A 25,115-nucleotide genomic window follows, 5' to 3' on the forward strand; every position below is an offset into this window, starting at 1 on the left:
GGAACGTGCTAACTTTTAATAATTCTATTTACAGAACTTGAATAATTCTATTTATGAGTTTTGAGTGTTACTCCTTCTTAAACTTTGATTAGTTTTTTATAACATTTTTTCTTAACGAAAGTAATTTTGAAACATTACCCATGATTCCTAAACGAAAAACAGATGCAAAACTAGTATAGAGAATAGATATTCCACACCGTACTACCATAGTGCTTACAACAACACAAATTGGTACAATAAGTTTCCTCGCGGAAAGCTTCGAAAATGCTAAGAGACATAATTTGTGAGCAGCCCACACAAAGTGTGCCCCAGTACGGCTGGCTGCCCAGGCTTTCTTTAGAGTACTGATGGCCGGGATTACATATGGAACCAGCCAAGAAGGTGTTATTGGCATGATAAAATTCATACATAGTCATGAAACACCAAATACAAGTGATAGACAAAATCTACGAGCACTAAAACAACCAAAGAGAGACATCATTGTTGAATGTTTTTGGAGAGACGAACAAGGTCGAGGAGTTCAAGACTTAACCTCTGTTTTCGAGGACTAGTATATAAAGAAGACCAGTCAAACTTTAAAATCCAAAAACCAAATTTAAAAAACAAACAAAAAAAAATTGTTTTTATTTTAAAATCATAAAATTTCATTGAAGAAAACGCGTTTTTAGACATTGAAGTCAAATGTTATTACCTTTTGAACAACAAAAAACCAGAAAAGTACCAGTACTAACTAACAAGTAAAATCTAGAGATATACAGGTAATGATTTTAAAAACCAAAAGCAACCCAGGGATGTATCATCTGCGTTTGTCAAGAAATTAATGATTTTTGTATTTTCTTTGCAATAAAAAAAAAATGGAAGAACCTTCAAAAACAAGTTCAAGTAGTTCTTCAGCTCTATCCACCACTCTATTCAACTCAATCCAAGCTTTAGGTAGAGGTTTTGATGTTACTTCTGATATTCGATTACTTTACTGTAAAGGAGCACCTGGTTCTCGTTTAATACAAATCGATGAAAATCATACAAGGGATCTTTCTATTGCTGATACTGTTTTTCCCAATGTATCTGTTGATATTGATTACAATCTTGGGAAGAGTTTTAGAGAGTCAACTCCTGTTTGTACTTTTCATGAGGTAAAACTATAACCCCCTTTTGATTTTGTTATTTTTCATTTCTTTGATTTTATGATTGAGGATAGGTTTAGTGTATGAAGCATGAATGAATTTGAGATAAAAATAATCTTTTCATCAATTGAAGTCATTCTAAATCATTTAAAGTGGTGAAATTGGAACCCTCCAAAGCTAAAATGTAACAAGAATTTCTGAATTTCTTAGTTGCATTATAACTTTAAAATGAATTTGGACTTCCCTTGTTGGAATTGTCATAATTGCTTTTGTGTGTGTTTTTTTTTTTTTTAATTTTATATGCTGTTGTTATTGAGTTGAGTTGTTAAGATTACCTCATCTGATCAAATGCTATGTTATGTAGTATTCTTGTTTGTCATAAACATGGGTGCCTCATTACTTCCTCAAAAATGTGAATATGTTAAAGCCTCTTAGGACTGGAATAGCTTGTCTTTGAGTTTAGGCACTTTCTATCTTGTCTCCTTGCTTTTATCACTCGATAGTTCTTCTAGCGTGATGAACGTATGCAGTGTTATAGCCTTCTTCCGTTTTATTTTGTTGTCCTACGGATTTTCTGATGTAAGAAGACGATACAGTCACAACAATGTAGATCTCTATTTGTACCATTGCGTCCGTGGTGTCACTTTCCTGGATGTGAAACCTATATCAGTTTGGGTACATTTATTAAATAGAAAGGGGTGTTTATTCGGCACCCACTATCAGTTTTAGATCTGAAGGATGCAAAGCTCCTTTTTAGTGGTGGAGACTCTTCTACGGTTAGTTCAAGGTAAGCAGCAGTTAATCTTCCTGGGCAATGTGGGAACGAGAATTAGTAGATTTGTTTGTCTTGCGACTAATCTGGCGATGCATTCAGGAAAACATCTTGTTGAGAGTGAGATTGATGTGGAGAAAAAGATAAGAAAGCAATACTCGCACTTAAGGGAATCATTCTCCACATAAGAAAGGGTTTGTGAGTAAAAGGTAGATAGTGAATTTTGATTGTTTTGTGCCATCAGTTGACACTTTGGAATTCAATAGAGAGATGAAATAAGTAATGCAGCGGAAAAGATGGTGTACGTAGCATGTGGGACAGCAGGATAACGCTTTCTTATATCTGCCGTTCTTTTGTAAGATGACCTGTGTTGTGGCGAGAAATGTTGGTCGTAATATTAGTGGAATATGTACCTGTGGAACGAAATGGGTCATTTTGTGTTTTCAATTTCCTACACTTGTTCCTTATATCACAAACTATTTGTAAATCTCTCCACTCACATTGATGGTCCTCCTTAGCTGAAATTTCTTGTTCTCCTGATACTTGGTTGGGTCCATATGCTGGAATGCAGTATAGACAGTTGTATTCTTACCAACATGGGATTACTTGGTTATTTCTTTTCGTGGTGAGACTATTATACTTACTATACAGATCCTGGTAGTTCTGTTGATGATGTTGAGCTTCATGATTGACAGTAAATCATATAAATGAGTTCAAACGTCTCTTGTTTGCTGGCTTTAAGATAAGAAGCAAGCAAAGCCAAATAAAAGATTGGCCTTGCTCTTGCAATTCATTCATTAGGCCAGAATCTAGAGTAAAAATAGAGGGCGCCAGCGAGCAGGGACTGTCTATACTGGTCTACTGCAGGACAAGTTTGATAAGATATTTTCATTATGTTTAATATATAAACCAATGGCTGAATATGTTATTGCAGAATGCTCGGTTTCACTTTGCAACAGCATTGAATTAACCTGCAATATTGTCTTTTTCTCAGTCCTACTTTCAGTTGATTATAGTTATCTTGCTTGCGACCTACAGTATTGAATTTAATAGGATATACTTATTGATGCTTATAGCTGTACACCTTTGTTCAATGAATTCAGATGGCAGAACTTTTCAATGTAAATTCCGGTATACTTGGTGACATCCCCGTTGGAAGCTTTAACTCTATGTTCAATTTCACTGGTTCTTGGCCAGTCGATGCAGCAGCCACAAAATCCCTTGCCATGGATGGATATTTTATCTCCCTATTTAAAGTTAAACTTGCAAAGGGTTCATTAGTATTGCATGAGGAAATAACGCGTGCTGTCCCTAGCTCTTGGGATCCATCGTCCTTAGCAAGGTAACCCATCCAAGATGCATCTTTAATATAGATATGTCCAAGATGCATCTTTAATATAGATATGTTACACTCTCAAATATCTGAATAGGAAGTGCTTTCTTCTTACAGCTTCATTGAAAATTTCGGCACACATATCATCACATCTGCAACAATCGGTGGTAGAGACGTAGTTTATGTCAAGCAGCATCAGTCATCTCCATTAGTAGCGTCAGAAATTCAAAATTACGTGAAAGACATTGGAGATAAAAGATTTCTTGACTTGGAAAACCAACCCAGTGGTGATCCATTCAAGTACAATGAAAAGGCTAGTTTGTGCTGCATTACCTTTGTGTATCTTTATTCTTTGCACATATACTACTTAACTGCACACTGGTGCAAATTTTGTGCTCTCAGTGGTAACTTTCAAATATCTCTAAATGTACAGGACATGGATCCATCTCTGTCAAACAAGAAAGAGATACACCCTCAGACCTCTACTGTTCCTTATTTAAGTGGAAAGGAGGTAAGTAGCTGCAGTGTCTTTCTGTATTTCTACCAAGAATAGTTTCTATCTTTGTTTGAATATTACATATTGTTCTCATTTGATAATGCATGTCTTTTTGAAGATCCCAGAACCTTAAACATTCACATTAGTTCAATTAGTCACTCTAAAGAACAAAACATACATAGAGAATTTCTTATGTATGAGTTCATAAGAAAACAGTACACGAGAAGTAGAGATGTCTCAAGACTCTCAACTTTTCATTCTACAGAAAATTTAGTAAATCATGGCACCTTTATATGCCTTCGTAGGGGATCTAGTTTCATTTTCTTAGTGCAGTTTAACGCCTCTTCCTCTATTAAATTTACCTATCACTGGTCACTAGAGGATACTATTACGTGGTTTTAACCTACTTGTTTTGCGCAACCTACTACAAAACGTACTGCAGACATACAGATTTTGCAGTACGTTTTACTCATATTAGCGCCACACCAAAAACTTCTAGTCTATATCAGTGACACGACTTCAGTCTGTCTTAAGAATTTCTTAAGGGGCGCAACGGGCCATAAAACTTCAAGCATGTCCTATTAAAATGCATAAGGGAAGCAAAAGTAAAACTTCCTTTAGAATTGACTTGGTTAAAACATGCTGTATTGCTTCATAACTATAGCTCTTGATTTGTACCAACCTGAATGCGGTTGGTAACTAACATACTTGCCCTGGGATATTAGTCATGAGAGATCCTTGGATGAGAAGACTATTTATAGGTTGAGATCAAAATTATTTTACAATCTGACATTGATATGCTATTGAAATTTTTTTGGATCAATAACTTCAGTTTAAGCAAAAAAGACCGAGATAATAGCGCTTGTCGTGTACGATTTTTCCAAGTGCTTATTAAAGAGATTGCAAAGCTCAAGATATGCTTCATTCCCTAGAAACTGAAGAAGACGCTAGGAATAGGTTCAAAGAAAAAGAGATAGTAAAATGCTCAAGATATGATATGATATGGTATGATTTTGTTGGAGAGAGAAATCTTCCTGATTGAGGTTTTACGCACCACATCAGTCCTTGCAAAGTTACCTATAGAACAAGGTGGTAGCTTTGAACTGGAAAGTTCTGTGTGAATTAACGGTTTTGATGATGTGTAGAATTTGCATGTATTTACAAGCAAGTAGATGAAGGAACTCGTGCTGGTTTGGCAACCACATAGGAGCTAATCAGCTAACTTAGATACACCAACCAGTATAAACAGGTTGCTCTCCGAGGAAACTTCCCAGAGGGCATCAGCTTAATTTCCACTCATGAAACAATAAAAAATTGATTTTTTAAAAATGTTATTGACACATGTCAGGAGGAATTGGATGTCATGATGATAGCAAAAGCCTGCATACACTTTGAGAAAGTGATCATGGACTATAGGCTAGCCATACCTGTGGATTACAGGTTCCTGGGGTCAAACAACTCCAGAGACATACTCCTTATGGGTTTCAACCAAATGAATCAGAAGAGGAGAAAAGAAGTAGAGAAGCTTAATCTTAAAGACTACATATATATATACAAAATGAAAGGAGCAAAAATTGGTCAAGTCTCAAGATCTATGCGTCAAACAAAATCCAGTTGTCTGATTATATAGGCTTAAGCATGATCTTCTTCGAGATATACTCTCTCGGTCACTCTAGAATTATTCAACTCTCATGTGGTATAGGCTTCAATTCCAACCATTTCCCCAACGGAATTTTGAATGGGTAGACAAATGAGTACCTGTGTTACGCAGATAGGTTGCAAGCATCAGTTTACAAAGTGGATGTTTTGTTGCTTAGAAGTGTAGATATCATACGTTGCTATTTAAAGTAAAATATTCTTTGCTGCAGGATGTTACAGTTATTTTTAGGAGGAGAGGAGGTGACGATCTTGTTCAAAGCCATGCTAAATGGGTGGAAACTGTACATTTAGCACCTGATGTCATCAATATGACGTTTTCTCCTATTGTTTCCTTGCTGAAAGACTCAGCTGGGACCAAACATCTGGCCCGTGCAATCGATTTATACTTGAAGTGTACGAACAGCTTTACCATTTCCCTCGGATTCATAATTCACATACCTGTTTTAGTTGTATCTTTTGATACAAAGATCAGTACAAATTACTTGCTTTTCTAGTTTTGCTGGATGTAGGCAAATGATAAGATCCAGGCTAAATTTTCTGATTGGGTGAACTGACTGATTACATTTTCTTATTATTTCATCAGACAAACCACCAATCGAGGAGCTGCAATATTTCTTGGAATTTCAAATCCCAAGGGCATGGGCACCAGAACAGACGAATATGCCTGGATATCAAAGGAAGGAGCCTGTGTGCCAATCTCTTCAATTCAGCTTGATGGGTCCCAAGCTTTACGTTAGCTCTGATCAGGTACTTGTTTGGGACCTCGAATAATCTTTTCTGGAGAATTGGGTCTATAATGGGTGCTTAATTATGGTTAAGCAAACTAGGGGATAACAAATTTTAGTCTTTGTGTTCAAGGACTTGCTTATTTTTAAGTAGACCCCGTAGCTGTGTTTTGGTATGTAGGAATATGCTAAAACCTTCTGTCTTGATGCTAGAAACCTCCTTTATTGAAACTAGGTGAACTACATAAGCCCAATCCATACGACATATTAAGAAAGGAGTTCCTTGTTAATTTTTGCAGATAACTGTTGGTCGTAAACCAGTCACAGGACTCAGGCTTTGTCTAGAAGGAGGCAAGCAAAACCGTCTCGCCATCCACATGCAGCACCTAATATCTCTTCCAAAGATCCTCCAACCTCACTGGGACTCCCACATGGCAATCGGTGCACCTAAATGGCATGGGCCCGAGGAACAAGATAGCCGGTGGTTCGAGCCAATCAAGTGGAAGAACTTCTCCCATGTAAGCACTTCACCAATAGAGCACCATGAGACTTATATTGGGGACCTCTCAGGAGTTCACATTGTAACTGGAGCACAGTTAGGTGTTTGGGAATTTGGGGCCAAAAGTGTCCTACACCTGAAGCTCCTTTTCTCTAAGGTGCCCGGGTGTACGATACGAAGATCAGTATGGGATCACAACCCCACCAACACATCTCACCTTAACAGTGATTGTTCATCTTCCTCGAACTCCGACAATAAGAAGGCTGATGGTTCAAGTCAAATTGGAAAACTAACAAAAATAATCGACGTAACTGAGATGTCGAAGGGGCCACAAGATGTTCCTGGGCATTGGCTGGTGACAGGAGCAAAGCTGGGAGTAGAGAAGGGGAGAATTGTGCTTCGTGTAAAATATTCTCTACTAAATTACTGATGAAGAGTGAAAGAGTTGTTGTGGTTTAGTAAATTGTCAGTTGACAACATTCTTTGCACAGGTAGTATCTGTTCTTTTGCTCTGTAAATTCCTTTTTATCTCTATTTAGATAAATTAAGTTACCCGGGAGCTTCATTTCTGTTTTAGAATCACTTGGTACGTATTTTTGCGTCTTTCCTTGTTATTTGAGATGGAGCTGAATGTGGTTCCCGAAGTCTAATGTATATTAGTCATAAAAGAGCAAGTTTTGGAGATAACACTTTTTTGCTTAGGCTCTTTCCTTTTTCGCCACCAAGACTTGCAAACAAGCCTTGGCTTTTGGGAGTCAAATTTATCGCTAATTAATTCACTTTTTCCATAATCAAAGATTAACTGAATCCAGATTAATCACTAGATTAAGCTCACAATAAAAAGGGAAGAAACAATTTTCGAAGCTTCAAGCAACTTCACGAGTAAGATGAGCATATATCCTCAAATTTGTTTCATTCGTCAAGACGGCTACTAAATAATGACGAAACTTTCAACTGAGATTCGACTCCTCCAGAGTTCAGACTCACAATTAGGATTGATCCAAATGGAGTTAATTGGCACATAAAAGGCACACACGGAACATAGCCATGATCAGATGAATCAATCAGCTAGAGCTAAAAGAACCCACGGAACTTACTACCCATATCCTAGTGTGTTATATGACCAGTACCGGCCAGTTCAGAAGTTGACCATGATTGTAGAGGTGCACAACATAAGTGCGAAAAACTACCTGTCTTCTCTTTTTCATTGGATTTCCTTCTCGGCAGCATTCATACTATGCGCCACTAGGTGGAGCTTACCGATTCATCCAGCTTGCCATACAAAAAGGACATACATGACGAAGACAGATTTTAGAGACTAGCAGTACCAGCAAGTCATGCTTTAAGACAGAAAATAAAGATAATAATGCAAAAAGGTCTGATTTATAACTCGAACTTGAGCCATATTCAGATGCCTGGTCAGCATAGCACCTCTTGAAGTTTAACCACTTTGAATATGACAAAGGGCATCAAAAGCAGAATTACATTCCCTTAACCCACCACCAATCTCGAACAATAAAAGCTGGATATTCACACTGTAGAACACACAGAAACCATGAAATATTACACCAATACTTTCATTATACAAATACTGATATGGCAGCGTTGTTGCACACAATAGCTTCAAATATTCGAAATAACAGAAAGACGGTTTTTCTACAGACAGATAGCTTTTGTGTTGCAAGTCTATCTGGTCTAACTTTAACCGTAAACAAATTCCTGCTTGTTCAATGCTTCAGAAAAAAAATGTTTTCATCGGTAGAACCATCAAGGCAACACCTACGTTGGGCAAGACACATCATCCGCTAACTATCCTAGAAGTGAAGTTGGAAAAAAAAAATAGCCTTCTTCACCAAGATGGAAATCTGAAGATGCCAAAAACAACTGCTAATTGAGAAGGTAAGGATTACTGGAGTTAAAGTTGTACCATAGTAAGGTTCAGTGTACAAAGACAAAAGCATAACTCTGGACACTACCTTTCATAGATTATTCTTTGTACCATAGGCAATGAAATTTATACTTGTATCATCTGATAGTACCCATTTTCCAGTAAATGGGTTCAACACCATTCCTGCAACCTCTTGAACCTAAAAAAAAAAACCATAAAGCAAACAAGTCTTAATTCCAAAAGTAAATCAACTGCAGATAAAACAGAAGTGGAAGTAAAGGGTTCTCTGAAAAGTACAGATATAGACGATCGGTGCATGATAAGAGCAATTTCTTCTGGAGTGACAAGGCTTGACCACTGGTGTGTCCCTTTAGGAAGCTGCAGAACACCAATAAAATAGTTAGTCCAGTGCCTCCATTGACAAATTTATTATGGGCATGGCATCATCGAAAATCTCGTTCTTTGGCTCGGTATGATTTAAGGATTTCATTAATAAGGGGTAATATAAGATAGATCCATGTTACAAGCCACCAATTATATAGTGTGGAGACCCAGCCACCCATGATATTCTCTTTCCGACATGGAGAGATTTGAGGATTCCCTTGGTAAGGGTGGTAATGCAAGATGTTTCCATGTGTAAGCCAGTTTGTCTTATGCCTTTCCCGAGGAAAGAACTGAAGCTTAGAAGCATAATGCAAAACCAGATAGCAACTAAAAGTCTAAAAAATGCATTTAACTGGTGGCATTAACTGCATAATTTTTATGACTACTAATCACTACACATTTTGGACTCTTGTGAGATAGCAGCTGATTGGGTATAAATATATGCAAACATGAAAAAATGGAAGAAAAGCTAGGGGTAACAGTAAAGAAATCATACCCACTGCAAGATGTACTCAGCCCCAACTATAGCGGCAGCATAAGATCTTATGGTGCGGTTGATCGTTGACACCAACATGGCTCCATTTGGAACAGTTAATGCTGCCAGAGACTTGCAGAAATCAGCAGGCTCTGCTACATGCTCAATAACCTGAAGAAGAAACTCTCAATCCTCCACCAAAATGCAGATTAAATTGTACTTTAACTTGAGTATTTGCTGATTGGTTTGTGTGTAAGCATAACTGACAAGCACCCCTAGACATATACACAGCACAACACTGAATGCAGTGTAGATGTAAGACTAAAAGGAGGTTCTTTCATCGTGAGGGGCGTCAAACTAAATTAATAGAGGATTTGATTAAATTAGCATTACAAACTACCTTCGGTAGAAGATGAGTTACTAGATCTTATTATTTTGTGATACCCATGAAATAAATAGTTTGCCAAGCAAAGGTATTGACAATTTATCTCGCATCACAATTAAATGGTGGACTCTGAAACAGAGAGATATGCACTACTCGTGATACTGTCCCTTAGCTAATCAGCTGGACAAGTAAAACGGGAGATTTGGTAGGTGATACATTATGGTGGACTATAGTTAAACAGTGCTACTGTGAATTGATTTTTTAACCTAGCTTTCAAAAGAAAATGATTTTAGCCTTGAAAATCTTTGATGTCCATAAACAAAGCACAGGAATCTATTTGACTGATGCAATTTATTATTCCAGGCATGTTGAAGCAAAGAGAATGTGATGCAATTATATTGACTACCAAAAAAGACTAATATAAGAACTATCGTCAAGCACTTATTTCTGTCATTCTGTAGTAGCACTGTGGTTTTATGTATTTATCATAAGAACAGTATATATGAAGATGGATTAAGATCTGAAAAAAAAAAGTTGCCTTACCTTCCTTGTATTTATAATTTACCTAGTCAGTAAGTATATTCTAGAAAACAGTGCGATGTACTTGAGTATTATCACCAATACAAAAATAACACGAAGCAACAAATTAAGGTAAGCATTCCTTACCTTGTTGATATCATACCTCTAGAGCAATTACAGCATCAAACATCCTTTCTTCTTCAACCAGTTTTTCTGCGAATATAGTTGTACTTTATAAATAATCACATAGCATACCCGTTTTACTAGCAAAAAATTATCAAAAGGAATAACATGAAGCCAAGGATTTCTAGAAGTTACAGCAACAGCGAAGATGCCCAAAAACATTCCTAGGAAGGCAGCCAGACAACTCAGAGCACAAGAAGCCAATCTATATCATTAGTATAGCAATTACTAATTACTAGGACAAAAAATATAGACAGGATAATAGTAAATTGAAGGCCTGAAGGGGAGCAATTCGGTTACTGAGTAGAGGATAGACAAAGTAAGTTTAATAATACATGCTTCAGCATAAACCACTTAAAAAAAATTCTTCGCCAATATTGAATACGGCTTTTGTTGGGCCTGGGTAGCCCGTAAATGTTTGGCTACCCCTCTTATAAGAACTATAGAATAGAAATCTGATACGGGGGTTTTCCACAGATAAAGATCGGATCATCAAACTTTCAGTTGGCTACTTATTGGTCAGCCAATATCCAAATGGCTCCAATCTGCCTTTATCTAGAAAATATATCTAACTGAAGGTTCACAAAAGTTATTAACAACTAGGAAGATCTAATGGCTGTAGAAAGCTACAGAAAACTGCTCGCAAGTACATTGGACATAAGAACCTGACCCATTACATCCTCATTATGTTGAGCAGTTAAGATGTGTCAGTTCCTCGGCCAAAGAAGGTGTAAACAGAGAATCTTCAGTAATTAACTCTCCTTACTTTTTGGTGGAAATATTGACTCAACCTTTGTAACTTATGCGGAGGAAGATGATGCTGGTCTACTGTTCTCTCTAGATGCACTTGTCAACTAATGTAGGAACATTTGATGATCATGAGATACAAAATATGTGAACAAACAACATGATACAAAATACTGTTCAACGACTAGGCCAGGATAATATGTGAACAAACAACAAGATCTTTGTACCAGCTGTTACGCATCGATATTCAATTGTTGAAGTAGCTGGGTCCCTCTCCTGTGCAAGTAAAAAAGAGGCACAATCAGAAACTTGTTTATGTGGAGAAAAACTCCTACTGATATTAGCGACTAACAGGTTTCTTGTTTAGCATGCCATGTAGACAGATACAAAAAAAACGACGACCATAACCAACAGAAAAACAGTCGAGGACAGTGATACCAAACAGGCGTTGGATATCTCTGTCTCTGAGGCATTATATGTTCCAAGTGCAACAACAACCAGATAATGTTTAAACTATTAAGCAGCGTCGATTTTTTTTTTTTTTTTTTGGACTTGGGGGTCAAAGAAGAAAATTATGTCCTTATTCGGAAAGGTATAGAAACAATTATGGATGCCAAAAGAGAAATCTGTATAGAGGGAAATGAAAATAGCCAAAAGTATGGACATACCGAATGAAGCCCTGCAATCTTGATATTTTTCTCAATAGCATCGATGCCCGTGACGGTTGCCCCCATCCGAGCTAGAGGCTGTAATAGAATCACAGACAAAGAAATAAGTAAAAGATCAGATATCCGCAAAAGATCCTAAACTTCTTTATGTTAACATGATTAGACTTTCTTAAAAGGTTATAGCAAGATCTTCAGACAAAATAAAACTATAGTACACATAATTCTACTGCTACACAGAATGCACTTTATAATGCAGAAAATAACACACTCGGTATTGGCTGAGAATCTGAGACAAAAGAAATTGAATAATGCGACTCTGTTGGCAGTGCCTCAAAGAGACCACAAGTCCACAACCAAAACAAGGAGAAACAAAATGGCTAAGACGTAAGAAATTGAGTCTGCTGCGCTTTATATGGTTTGAGTCTGAAGTGAGCGAAACTTATCCTCTTGCAACATAAGTAAGCATTCACTTAAAGCCAGTTAATTTCATTTTCTTCTGAAAGATAACTTTGGATTGCATAGGCTAGTAAAAATACAAAATGCTATTTCGCAAAATAATACCTCTGAAAGAATGCCACCTCCACAACCAACATCTATGATTTTCAGCCCTTCCAAAGGTCTAGCACAATGTGGATCTTTCCTGGAAACAAGGTAAAACACTCAGCATTTCAGAATACCAAAATACTGCAATACAACATGCTATATGGTGGAATGCAGCTATTGTAAAGAAAGTATAAAAGAACAATCAAACGTGCAGCTAGAGTAGTTCCAGGAAACTACTCAACCTTTTTCAGTTGCCCAATTTAATTAATTTCAGATCGTTAGATACCTCATGAGCATACTTGCAAGCTTCTAATTATTTGACATGTTTTGCATATTGTACCACCAAACTAATTAAAGTAAAGCAATCTGAAATGGAATCTCTGAAACTTACTAGTAAGATTGCATCGTCTAGGCGAATGACAATGTAGAAACAAGCAAAGGATATGTATGTGCTACTACCTCTTTCTGTCCAAGTATCATATTGTATATTTATATACTAAATGCAACAATATGAGCTGTTACATTGCAAGTGATCCTTGAACAACGTTTTCGTACATGAGAGAATACGGTAAGATGATTTACCCAAAATGTCGGCAAAGAGTGGACCGAACGAAAGCTAGTCTCGTAGGATTCATTGCATGCAATGGTTTAAATGGTCCTTCAGAATCCCACCTGTTTCAGAATAAATCAAATTAATTAGTCACCAATTCACATTATAAAAGAAATAGGGTACTTAAAATCTTAAGTAGAAAGGAGATGAGAGAGCAAAATAACATTACCAAGTATCAGCAATGGCGGAGAACTTGGCGATTTCAAATGCATTCAAAGACGATGAAACAGGAGCTTTATTGGCGATGTTTTTCTTCTTCTGGGTTTCATTGGTTTTGGGGACTAGAGTTTCTGCTGCAGGAGATGTGGTGGGAACTAAAGTAGGGTCGACTGAAGGTTTATGTTGTAGCTGTTTAGGAATTTCTGAATAGGATCTGGTTTGGAATAACTGGGAAGAAACTTGATTTAAAACTTGGAATTTCGGATTAGGGTTCGGAAATGATTGACGAAGAGGAACATATCTGTTGTTACTGAGGAAAGCTCGACAAAGATTCAATGATTTCTTGGAAGCCATTTTCTAGAGGTAGAGAAATAGATTAAACGGGGATTTTCGGGGATTTTTCGATTTTGGAGTATCAAAAAAAAAACACACAATTAAACGAAGAAGAAAACACAGGGTAAAATGGGTCTGGTCAAGGTCCTAATAGGAATTCGGCATTATGTGGTTCTATATCAAGGTCCTAATAGGAATTCGACATTGTGAGGAATGAGGATCCATGGACACTCTTAGGCCGGTTCCTATGGGATGGCTAAACCCTCAATTTGCCAGCTGGCCTGGCAAACTGGCCGTGCCACTATGGAAGAAACGTGGAGACTCGACCGTTAGCGGTGTAGTCTCAACCGTTCGATGGATTTGAAACCTCCAACGACTCTTTCTCCACCGTTATAAAAAGCGCAAAAAATCACACAAAAATTACATCAAATTTTTTACACAAAAAATTTCTATCTACATCTTTCTTTATCTTTCAAAATGGTAAAGTTTGAATCCCAACTTGACTTGGTTACCCAACTTGATTTTTATGGAGTGGTGCTTGAATCCGCCCTTAATAAGATATGTGAAGGTTATAAAGAAATAGGTAAAAACAAAAGAAGTCTACAAGTTTTGCATATTAACCAAATCAAACCTCCAACTAAGAAAAGACAAAGAAAAGCTCAAGGGAAGGAAAATTTGAAGGCAAAGAAGATAAACAAGGGAAATTCCGTTCATGAGCGCATTGATTGGAAGTTTGGTGAAATGAAGAAGATAAACAAGATGAAGAACATTGTCCCAAATTTTTACTTTTAAAGTCTTTACTGTAAGTTATGTCATTATCCAGATGAATGAAAGAGGCACTAATGTAAATTAAAATTCTAAACTTTTACTGAAAAATGCACTAGTTTTATATTAATAATATCTTAAAATTAAAATTTGATACAAATGATAGTTGCATCATACAAATGAAAGATGCATCATATTTGGGCAGTTACTCTAAACTGATCATATTTGGGCAACACCCTCAAGATAAGATAACAACCCTCAAATTGAAATTTTTTTCCAACTCTGTTGCGCCATTCGAGCCGACACATTTGCTCCACATCAAATGCGTTTTGGCCATTTTGTCGGTTTCGATAGCCTTCAGCTAGTCCAACACCCCACAACTTCACATCCTTGTTGATTATTCCGAAGCGATGACACAATCCGTCTGCATTTCGATTATTGAGGTTCAATGTTTCTTCTTGAAATCTCTGAAATATGCGACTCCATACAACCTCTTGATGTTAATGTTGTCCACCATCGACCATATCTTGCATAACAAAAACATAGTGCCTGCAAACGGATTCATCTTCAGATATGCTAAATTTGCGAGCTCGAACTCGAACTGACATATTGGATTTATGGAGTGAAAGAATGGAGATTGAAGAAATGGTGTGAGTTGAAATGAAATTTGATACTGTATTTATAGGCTGATGAAATGATGACCGTTGGATGAGATAATACGAGCGGTCTAGTCTAGACCGCTGGTGGTGGACACTACACCTACCGGTGTTCGCTACACCGAGCGGCCGAGACTCGACTGCTCTGTTGAAACTTTACCTGGCCTGGCTAAGTGGAAAATTTGCCACTTAGCCAGGCTAGTTTGCTAGTTTGCCAGCTCCATAGTAGGTGCATAAATGGCAAACATGAATGTTTGCCACACCCATAGGAACTCTCCTTAGATGGACAAGGTCAGATAAGATTTGCGTCATTTTCTCCGCAAAACCCAAATGACAATGAATTTAAGTGTAATATTTTGATGACTAGTTTTTCACACGTGCGATGCACGGGCCTGTTTATTGTTTATGAAATATTAGATTCATGTTTTAAAATTAATTTCGTTAAAAACAAAATTTTCTATTGAAAAGGTTAAAAAAATTAATAAGCTCATTTCTTAAATAATAGAGCGGTTGGATACCGGTGAAATTAGTAAATATATGGTGGAATTAGATTCATGTTTTAAAATTAATTTCGTTAAAAACAAAAAGTTCTGTTAAAAAAGTTAAAAAAAAATCAATAAGCTCATGCCTTAGAAAATAGAGTGCTTGGATACCGGTGAAGTTAGTAAATTTACCGCGGATTATATTATATAGTAAATATACGGTGGACTATATTTAAAGAAATCGTGTGTGTAAAAACTAAAACGATTGAAATGTCAAGAAAATATCAACCTATAACTTAGATGAATTTTGTGCCCGGGTAAATAATTGGTGAAAAATTTGGGTGATATGTGTACCGTCTTAGGATGATCCCATGGACTATATGGAGTTTTTTGAGTTAGTGTATCCATCTTGATGAATTATAAGATCATCAGGGGTATCTTCTTTACCACCAATTATTTCTACAATGATATTTATTGTGTTCGGTATGATATTTGTTTTATATATTTTAGGTATTATGTGTATACAATGATGTTCATTTTTTTTTCCTCATACTATGGATGTTTTTTTTCTTTTTCCTTTCGATCGATAAAGAAAGAAATTCATTGATCAAAAAAGAGTACAAAAAGATTATACCCGCAAAGAAGGAGAATGGAAACAGAGAATCGATAAAGAAATAAATTCATTGATCAAAAGAGAGTACAAAAATATTATACCCGCAAAGAAGGAGAATGGAAATAGTGAAGAGGGGACAAAATCAAGGTAACAGACCGCATATGACCCATAAAGCAACAGGCCTCGCAAAAGATTATCGAGGAAAGTACACATTTGTCCGGTTTTCAATAGCAACATTATAGGTTACATTTTCAATACTAATTTAACACTTCACTGATAATACTAATTTAATTGTCTTTTAGCTCGGATTTATATAGCCGACGTATGAATTGTTGGTATACCAACCTGCAAAGCAATGCCTTGAAGCTAGGCATGTACCGTTGTTTTCTGCTAAATAATGCTATCTCATCTCAAATAATACTATATCGTCTCATGGAAAATGAGTCTTTCACATTGTCATTTTCTTCTATGTTAGAAGCAAATTAGTGATGTACATGTCTAAATCAAGCCAAGTTTTCCTCCAATATGTTGACTTCAAAGAAGATAATAATCGCAAGGAAAAATTTCTAAGCTTTTCAGGATATTTGCGTATACAAAATCATATCATTATATTTACATAATTACTTAAAGCCTTGGATCAAATATGATATGTGTAATATCATTACCCTATGCAGGTGCAGTTTCTAACTATCCGTATTGTGCAAAAGAAAAAAATGGTATCTGCGCCAGAAGACCAAAATCATTTACCATGAACACATTTGTTTGAAGATCCATAAATAATGCAATGTTGGTTGCTAATTTATACAAATGTGCGTTTTTTTTTCTTTTTTATAATCCCGTTGTAACAGTTTACATTTTTTGTTTGTTAAAAATTTTGGAGTCATACTATGAGTATTTATTTATTTTTGATAAGGTGCCAACAGGAAAACGATACTAAACTACTCTAACATTCCGAGCCTCAGCTCTTCCTAAACTATCACCAAACAAAAAACTTTGGATGTCAATTGGAGGATTTCCAGACCCCATTTAAGGTGTGGAGTCATAGTATGAGTATTTAGTATCATCCTAATTCTCATGAATTTTTTTTATTTTTCTGTTCGTATAACCCTTAAAATTCCAGAAGCAACATGCTTAGGTGATCTATCTTCATTGAAAGGGTGAGCCCATTGTACTACTTTAGTGGGACGTATAGAATATAACTATTGTCTTAAGTGGATATATATTCGATTTTGCTGGTGTAATGACCATGATATTAATATTGTTCAAAGGACTTGTAATAAGAGACTTATGGGGTACACTAATTCACATCGATAGGAACAATATCGACCATGGGGATTGGTTGATGGATTCACTCTTATCAAAGTTAACAGAACACATGTGAAGTAACATAGGATGCATCAAAGATGCATACAAGATAACATGGCAGATTTGCAGGCCATTATACTAAAGAAATATGTCCCCTGCATAACTTTAATTAACTGCATGGATGAGCATTTTTGGAACAACACAATCAACTTTCTTTACTGCATACGTAAATTACTTACCATCTGCCCAACTTGGATCTCACTGCTTACTCCATGAAAACGTCCATCGAGCTGCGTCCGAGAAATCTCTTAGGTCATGGAAATATGGGCCAACAAATACTTAATCCTTCAAGTTCCTCGAATAACATGAAAAATAACACGAAAAAAAAAACGCGATACTATTTAAACAAAAGTATGGAAGATTGAAAGATATGGCAAACATGAAAATGATTGGACTAATGCGTAAATCCAAATTTAACTTTCGCTAATAATAAAAAATTTAAAAATCTGTGGTGGTATCTATGTAATGGGATTAATTTTGCACCAACTGAGGGTCAAAATCAAAGAACGAAAGAAAAAATGATTTCGGTATTATACGTGGAGGTCTCCAATAACTGTTCAATAGCAGAACTCATAGAAAAGTCCAAAGAATATCCAAAAGAAGAAAACAATACAGGAGTTATACATGTGGGTTTAGAATTAATACCATGAAGTTTCTAAAGAACTAATATTATCCTTTTGTTTCCCCTCATCGTCAACTTGGTACCCAAGCTCCCATTGGCCTAGCCATTAGAACATAATTGATTATGTTGTACAAAAAAAAAAAAAAAATCAAACAACTAAATCCCAAGAAACATAAGAAAAGGCCGACCAAAAAAAGTAAACAGGAGAAACAAAAAAAACTAACAAAACCCGTGAGAAAAAAGATTTTGCTTGAGGGCTTTATATAGAGAGTCACCAAACAACCAAAATTCCATAAAAATGGAAATAATATAAATATATATCTAAAAGTTATGTAATGTTTCCTTATAATTATGGATGGCAATTGTATATTGTGTGGGTACTTTATATTGTATATTTAGATAGAATTATTGTGCATATCCTGAATCATCTGGGAACTTTAACATGCGTTGGGTAATGGCTGAGCAAGTTTGATAGAAACATGCGACTCCGGATCCTCTACACCCAAAATCCTCTACAACTGTGTGCCTACCAATAAGGGAACGCCATGTGTTTGTGTTTAAACATACCAAAATCATACGTTTTTAATATATTAAAGTTGTTGAAATTGAAAGATTTTCACGGAGATAAAAAAGGAAAATATTTATCCTCCTTCAATGATGTTGATGGAGGTTACACTATGGACGAAGTTCAGGAGAATAGAGAAGACTATTTCAGTATCTGCACATTAGGATTGTCGCCATACCAAACGCCAGTGATGCTGATGGTTGCGACGTACACAAGAAATCCGGACCTGATGCTTAAGCATGGACATGAACTATTCCATTTTCTATCATTAAAATGAAGTATTCTTTTGTGATTCATTGTAAACAGTAAGCCTTTAGCATGCAGTATGAACACCTCTCTTTTGTCACGGCATGAGCTTTGGATGCTTTATAATGGATATTATGTCAATGACTTTGCATACTGATAAGTTAAATGTTTCATGGCTATATATATTTTGGTTTTTCAGTCCATAGTATTGGAAAAATGACTTTTAGCAAACATTCGTTCGCAGTATCAGTACAGATGTTCATAGTTATGACTGAAATTGAAAAACGAATACTATGGCATTTATGTAAATCAGAGGCATCAATAACATACGGAATTTCACATAGGGAAGGATCAACATAAAATGAAAGAGGAGCAACCCATTCTTACGGAAGTAGGAGGTTTGAAAACATATTTTAAGATGAACAACAATTGTGACATCAGAGATTCTTGTGCACGGACTACGAGATAAGTGAAAAGAGATAATTGAAGGAGGATAAATATTTTCCTTTTTTATCTCCGTGAAAATCTTTCAATTTCAACAACTTTAATATACTAAAAACGTATGATTTTGGTATGTTTAAATGCAAACACATGGTGTTCCCTTATTGGTAGGCGCACAGTTGTAGAGGATTTTGGGTGTAGAGGATCCGGAGCCGAAACATGCGTTGTTTTTTTGTAGACTTTCCTTCTTATAAGGAATTGCTGCTTTAATAGGTTTCTCATAAAGATTCTCTTCTTGAATTCATGGTGTTAACACCTATGGATGAAACACCGAGACAGACAAACATAGGAATCTCGCGAAAAAAGAAGAAGCAAGAATTGGAAATGAAATTTAATAATCGATCTATACAGAACTAAATGAAAACCCCAACTCCAGTAAAATCAAACCCATGAACCAACAATATATAGATAAATTAATAAATAAATAAGGAAGAATTAAAATAAGACTAAAGATCAGGGATAAGAACTTACGTTGAGAAATGGAATTCCATATCTCCGCCTCTGTGGTAGTAGTAACAATTATATGAATGAAAAGATAAGGGTTTTTTTCTCATCTGGATACTTAAATTAAGGAAGAAAAATAAGAAGACGAAACTGGAAAGAGATTTTTATGATTGCTTCACCTTAGGAGGAAACAAAGAAGACGAAACGGGAAAGAGATTACTACATATAAGATGATTAAAAATCCATGTCCATTTGTTGATATGACCAAAAGCAAAACAAACAACGAAAGGAAATTAGACAAAAAAACAAACCACTGAATCGCAAGAAAAAAAAGAGAGTAATGTCTTGTACCTGTAACAACGTCGTGTGCACTTTTCGTGGTTGACTGCAAACATATAAATACATATATTAATGCTAGCATGCAGCATAAAAAACCCTACTTAAAAAGTTTAAGTTGAAAGAGAGAAGCTTACGGAAACGATGAGATTTTTGGTTTTGCAAGGGCTTTTTATAGAGCAAAAAAGACACACCGAAACGAAAAAAAAGTATGTTTTGCAATAAGATAGGAAAAAACATAAAGGTATTTGGAATAAAATTTGTATTTACCATAAAAAAAATCCCGAAAAATGATTTTTTTTTATATTTACCCAGGGATAGTATTTAAGAAAATAATTATAATTTTATTATTTTTGGTTATTTTATCAGAAATCTCATATTTTCGGAATGTTTTGTCCTCAAACGGATTTTATAGAGAGCATCATCCCAAATTTTACAATTATATGGAATGAGGAAATAGTAAAAAAAAAATCCCAATAAAGGTAAGAAATCTCATACAAAATAGCCGCAATTAGTTAGCAATCAAGAAAAAATATTTCATTAATAAGGAAAATAATATCTAAATATATCTTCTCTTTTTAAAAAAAAATTAATTACAGAAAAAAACAAATTAAGAAAAATAATCTTTGCAAATCATAGTGTTTTCAGTGCTTGCTTGTTTTGTATTAGCTCCATTGTTTGTCTAGTATTAGCTCCATTCAAATCATAATTTTTGTTCCAAATCATTCATACAAATCCAATTGTTGTGCAGGACCACCAACACAGATTTGCGGAAAAGAGATTCATGACCGGGCTAATCAGGTGTTGCGGAAAAGAGATTCATAACCGTGCTATTCAGTTTTTTTTTAAATCTTTTTTTTTCCCGATTTAATTGATAGTTTGGGGATGTAATTAGGAAAATTACATTTTTTAAGAATGTAAACGGACGCTGGACACTTGACGTTATTTTCTCATCACGTGATGATCATTCAATTTATCAGATGAAATCGTGGATGTTGTGATTTATTTTGTTGATTATCATGATGAAATCGCGGATTGATATATTAATGGTATGTTCTGAGATTTTCAAGATTTTGTATTCGAGGTAAAAAGATTTTTCAAGATTTAGTTATCTTATTTTTAGAAAAATAATATTTTATTAGTTTGAATTCAATATTTTATTTTAAAAAAATATTTTATTACTAAAAAAAAAAAGTCAATTTATTAGTTTAAATTCATTATTTTATTATTACTAAAAATAAATAAATGATAGGTCCAGAATTAACTAGAAGTTAGAATCAACCAGAAGCTAAAATCAACCAGAAGTTAGAATTAACGTGGAGCTCCGGTAGATGAGAACGCTTTAAAAAACTCTATTATTATATATAGAATATGTTCCTATTATAAGACTCTACATTCCTACAAAAAATGAATGCAATTCAAGATAGAAAACCTAACCATCTACCAATTTTAATTTCAACCGTTAAATTTGAACGACTGATATTCAAAGGGGTTGATGATCGTTTTATACATCTCGATTTGTGTTCATTTTTTTGTAAGAATGTGGAGTCTTATAATAGGAACATATCATCAAAATATTACACTTAAATTCATTGTCGTTTGGGTTTTGCGGAGAAAATGGCGCAAATCTTGTCTGACCTTGTCTATCTAAGAGTGTCCATGGATCCTACCTCATTAAGTTAATAGGGAAGCTACTGACTAGGGATAACGGATGTCCTAGTAAGCGTAAATGATTAAATTGTATCTTACTTAATAAAATTTTTATATTTATTTTTAGGGTTTTTTTATTAATTAAGAATATTGTTCAAGAACCTAGTTAGAAGCCTAGCAAGCTAAGCTCCAACAACACTACTACATTGATTTAACATGTTGCCATGCTAGCCTACCAGAGAGCCTCGTGAGGAACCTAGCCAAGGGAGCCATAGCAGATGGGAGCTGAGATTATGTCGCAAGGGGTGGCAAGCTAACTCTACCTTCCACGTCAAATTCTGTAATATTGCGCCGTTGCGGACTCGAACCTGAGACCTCCTTGAGCGCATCAACTTTTGTCGAAATGGGATGACCAACTGTGCTAGCTACCCGTTTTTTTAATTCTTTTATTTTTTTTAATTTTTTTACTCTTTTCTTCTTCTATTTTAAGAAAGAAAAGAATTCTTTTTTTTTACAAGGAACTTGTTGGAAGCCTAGCCACAAGTTGGGCTCCTACGCCTTTTTGAATAGCTAAAACTATTATAAAATAAAAAGAAAATTACCAACATTTATATTTACATCATGCCTAGCTATGTAGGACTTCAACCTTTTTCAAAAAGTCGATATTTTCAATACCAAGTTCATCCAAAGTAGTAAAAGCTAGGGTACTAAAACTATAACCATTAGCATTACAAACATCCAAATATTTGACTCGCTTGCGCTTAATAGATTTAGCCAAGGCAACGCCCGGTGTAAAGGCTTGCACACCACCCCCAGCAAAAGGGGAAACCCCAGTCACATCAAAACAAGTATCGTGCCACTCCTCTTAATTGTATTCCAAGATATCTCCCGGCCTAGCATCACCACCATCACGAAAAAAGAACCCCAAATTTGCTTCAATTTTAGAAGGTACACTAGCACAATAACAAATATTCGCAAAAGTATCTCTAACAAGATCATGAAGAAACTTAAGACCAACCTCACTAGAACAATGAAGCGCATGATCCCCATAAACATCCATGTCCCGATTGCAGGAGATACAAGAACTGTTGGCAGCAAACAAGGGGATACCGAGTCTGTAGCTAAGCACAACACTAAACTGACGTGGTCCAATCTTCTGTCCCAAACCATCAGCAGTAATAGCAAGAAGATAATCATGTGCATGTATAGTTTTGTTACACTTCCAAATGGCTAAATCCCGTCTTGACATACCAAAATGAGAGGGCTAAAACCGTTTTTCTTTTATAATTTATAATTTTTTTAATAATTTATTTAGTTTTTTTATTTTTAATTATATTTTTAATTTTGATTTTTATAATGTTTTTCATTTACCTTTTATAGGGTTGTTACAATTTCGGCTTATCTCTTTACCTCTCATGCATGGTGGTTTGGACTTATTCCTTATGGTTGATGCGATCCATTACTGTTATTTGGCTTTGATGACCCAGACACAGCCCATTCAATCTCATGAGTATGTCATGGTGTTGACGTCGATCTTATTGCCCTCATCCCATGTAATTTCTGGCGGTTGATTAAGTATTTTGAGGTTGTCATGAAAGATGTGCCCGAGAAGTTCTCCGTGACTACTCGCGACTGTGCCTCTGGCAATGTAACAAGTCCAATCATGCTTCGGATTTTCTCAAAGCACTACCCATTGAGGGACTCAACCAGAGGCTTGGGGGCGCCAATTTAGTGCAGTTCTTTGTTATTGTTTGGGTATTCCCCTTTTTTATTGTGGATACTCATTGTATATTCTGCGATCGGGACATGGATTGTTATTGTGGATAGTCTTTGTATGTTTTGTGATCGGGACATGGATTGTTTTGGAAATCACGATTTGCACTGTGGTCATGAGGTGGGGCTCAAATTTCAGCATGACCTTGTCAGAGACACTATTGCTGATATGTGTTATCGTGCTAGGGTGCCTGCTAGGAAGGAAGTCACTTTGGGTTTCTTATCTAATGATGGTGGGGCGTTGAGACCTACGGATATTCTGGTTCACAACTGGGATAGGGATCGTGCCTTTTACTGGAGGAGGAGTTCGTGATTTTCATCCAGGTTTAGCTTTAAGAAATGCCATTTCGCGTAAACATAGAAAATACTTTAATAAATGCTTGGATCAAGGTTTTGGCTTTGACACCTTAGCTTTCACGACATTTGGGGAACTTGGTGAGGATTTTGTGGATCTGTTGAGGAGGATGCACAATCATTTGTCTAGGTTTGATGTTAGCGCAAAGAATGTAATTTCTTTTTTCATATATTAGGTATTTTTATCCATAAGGGTGTAGGTGCCCAGCTAGTGACAAGGATCCCTACCAGGTAAACCTAATTTTTCCTCCGAAACCCCTAGACCCAAGGCGATATCTCTCCGTTTCAATCTTCTCCTGTCGTGGATTTTTCAAGAATATTTTCTTTCAATTGCATTTCGAAGGACTTGAAGAATTTGGAGGGGCATGCAAGATAGTTCAATGTCAAAGTTCTTCAAAGATAAGTAGAGCAACTAGAGTAGTTTGTCCAATTGATTTCATCTTTGTACATTCATTACGCTCTCTTTGAAGATTCATTTTTTTGAAGCGCGTGCATTATCTGTTGGGCCATCAATCACATAACAAATCCAGGGTTTTCTGGGAAGAATCATGTCTAGAGTGACAAGATCTTCAACCTCTCGAGGATTGGCTTCATCGCCCCCTTCTTAGGCTTCTGCTACTCCATGTTGTTCGACTGCTTCTTCTTCACAAGATACAGCACATTGCAGCTCTGTTGTTTCCTTCTCTGCAACTGAACCAGTTCAAGGTGGGTACGCTCATTCCCCTTTCAAGGGCTTTGATGGCTGCAATGGTGGTTTTCAAGGTAGAGGTTATGCCAAAAACTCTCTCCTGACTCATCTACACGATAAACACCTTTTCTCTGAAGGTAACAAGGACATCTGCAGAGATAGATTTTCCGGAGATTTGAATTTTTATCAGGCCTGGGAGAAGGCTATGATACACCTGTGTATGTGGCTTTGCAGCCGCTGTATGCATCTGTAGATGGTGGATTTTCGACAAAGGCTAAAATCGTAAACCCATAATTATACGAACTCCTGATCCAGCAATCATATGTGAGTATTGAGACAGGGGTCTCTTATCGAATCCTCCGACTGAGAATACTTTCTCTCAGAGTACATGCAGATATGTAGTCTCTCAGCTAGAAAACGGCATATCTCATGAATACTGAACACTTCAGTAATTATTTCTATATAGAATCACGAGATTGACGGCTCCTCGACAGCTTGCTCTGCTAGTATAGAGCGATAACGTCTTCAGGATACAAACAACGAGTTTCCCTGA

At 36.0% G+C, this 25,115-nt stretch overlaps 2 protein-coding genes across 5 annotated transcripts; one reads left to right on the plus strand and one right to left on the minus strand.

The window, feature by feature from the left end:
• Nucleotides 1–660: 660 nt before the first annotated feature.
• On the plus strand, nucleotides 661–7,295 carry LOC113309645 (MACPF domain-containing protein CAD1-like). The gene is made up of 7 exons (XM_026558118.1): nucleotides 661–1,133; nucleotides 3,000–3,238; nucleotides 3,347–3,542; nucleotides 3,663–3,740; nucleotides 5,594–5,777; nucleotides 5,968–6,131; nucleotides 6,409–7,295. The coding sequence occupies exons 1-7, from the start codon at nucleotides 855–857 to the stop codon at nucleotides 7,036–7,038; spliced, it is 1,770 nt and encodes a 589-aa protein (XP_026413903.1). The 5' UTR covers nucleotides 661–854; the 3' UTR covers nucleotides 7,039–7,295.
• A 415-nt stretch (nucleotides 7,296–7,710) lies between these two features.
• Nucleotides 7,711–13,617, minus strand: LOC113309652 (ubiquinone biosynthesis O-methyltransferase, mitochondrial-like). Of its 4 annotated transcripts, none has more exons than XM_026558148.1 (10): nucleotides 13,180–13,617; nucleotides 12,983–13,072; nucleotides 12,419–12,497; nucleotides 11,858–11,935; nucleotides 11,417–11,465; nucleotides 10,423–10,472; nucleotides 9,377–9,526; nucleotides 8,794–8,874; nucleotides 8,585–8,695; nucleotides 7,711–8,143 (listed from the first exon to the last, which is right to left on the minus strand). In XM_026558148.1, exons 1-9 carry the CDS (start codon nucleotides 13,521–13,523, stop codon nucleotides 8,588–8,590), a joined length of 1,029 nt encoding a protein of 342 aa, XP_026413933.1. In that variant the 5' UTR covers nucleotides 13,524–13,617; the 3' UTR covers nucleotides 7,711–8,143; nucleotides 8,585–8,587. The 4 variants fall into 4 exon arrangements, with proteins under 4 accessions (XP_026413933.1, XP_026413925.1, XP_026413918.1 ...); XM_026558140.1 differs by having other exon boundaries at nucleotides 7,973–8,492; XM_026558133.1 differs by having other exon boundaries at nucleotides 7,973–8,473; nucleotides 13,180–13,616.
• Between the last annotated feature and the right edge of the window lie 11,498 nt (nucleotides 13,618–25,115).

The sequence above is a fragment of the Papaver somniferum genome, chromosome 1, assembly GCF_003573695.1.
Source record: "Papaver somniferum cultivar HN1 chromosome 1, ASM357369v1, whole genome shotgun sequence".
NCBI classification, from domain to species: domain Eukaryota; kingdom Viridiplantae; phylum Streptophyta; class Magnoliopsida; order Ranunculales; family Papaveraceae; genus Papaver; species Papaver somniferum.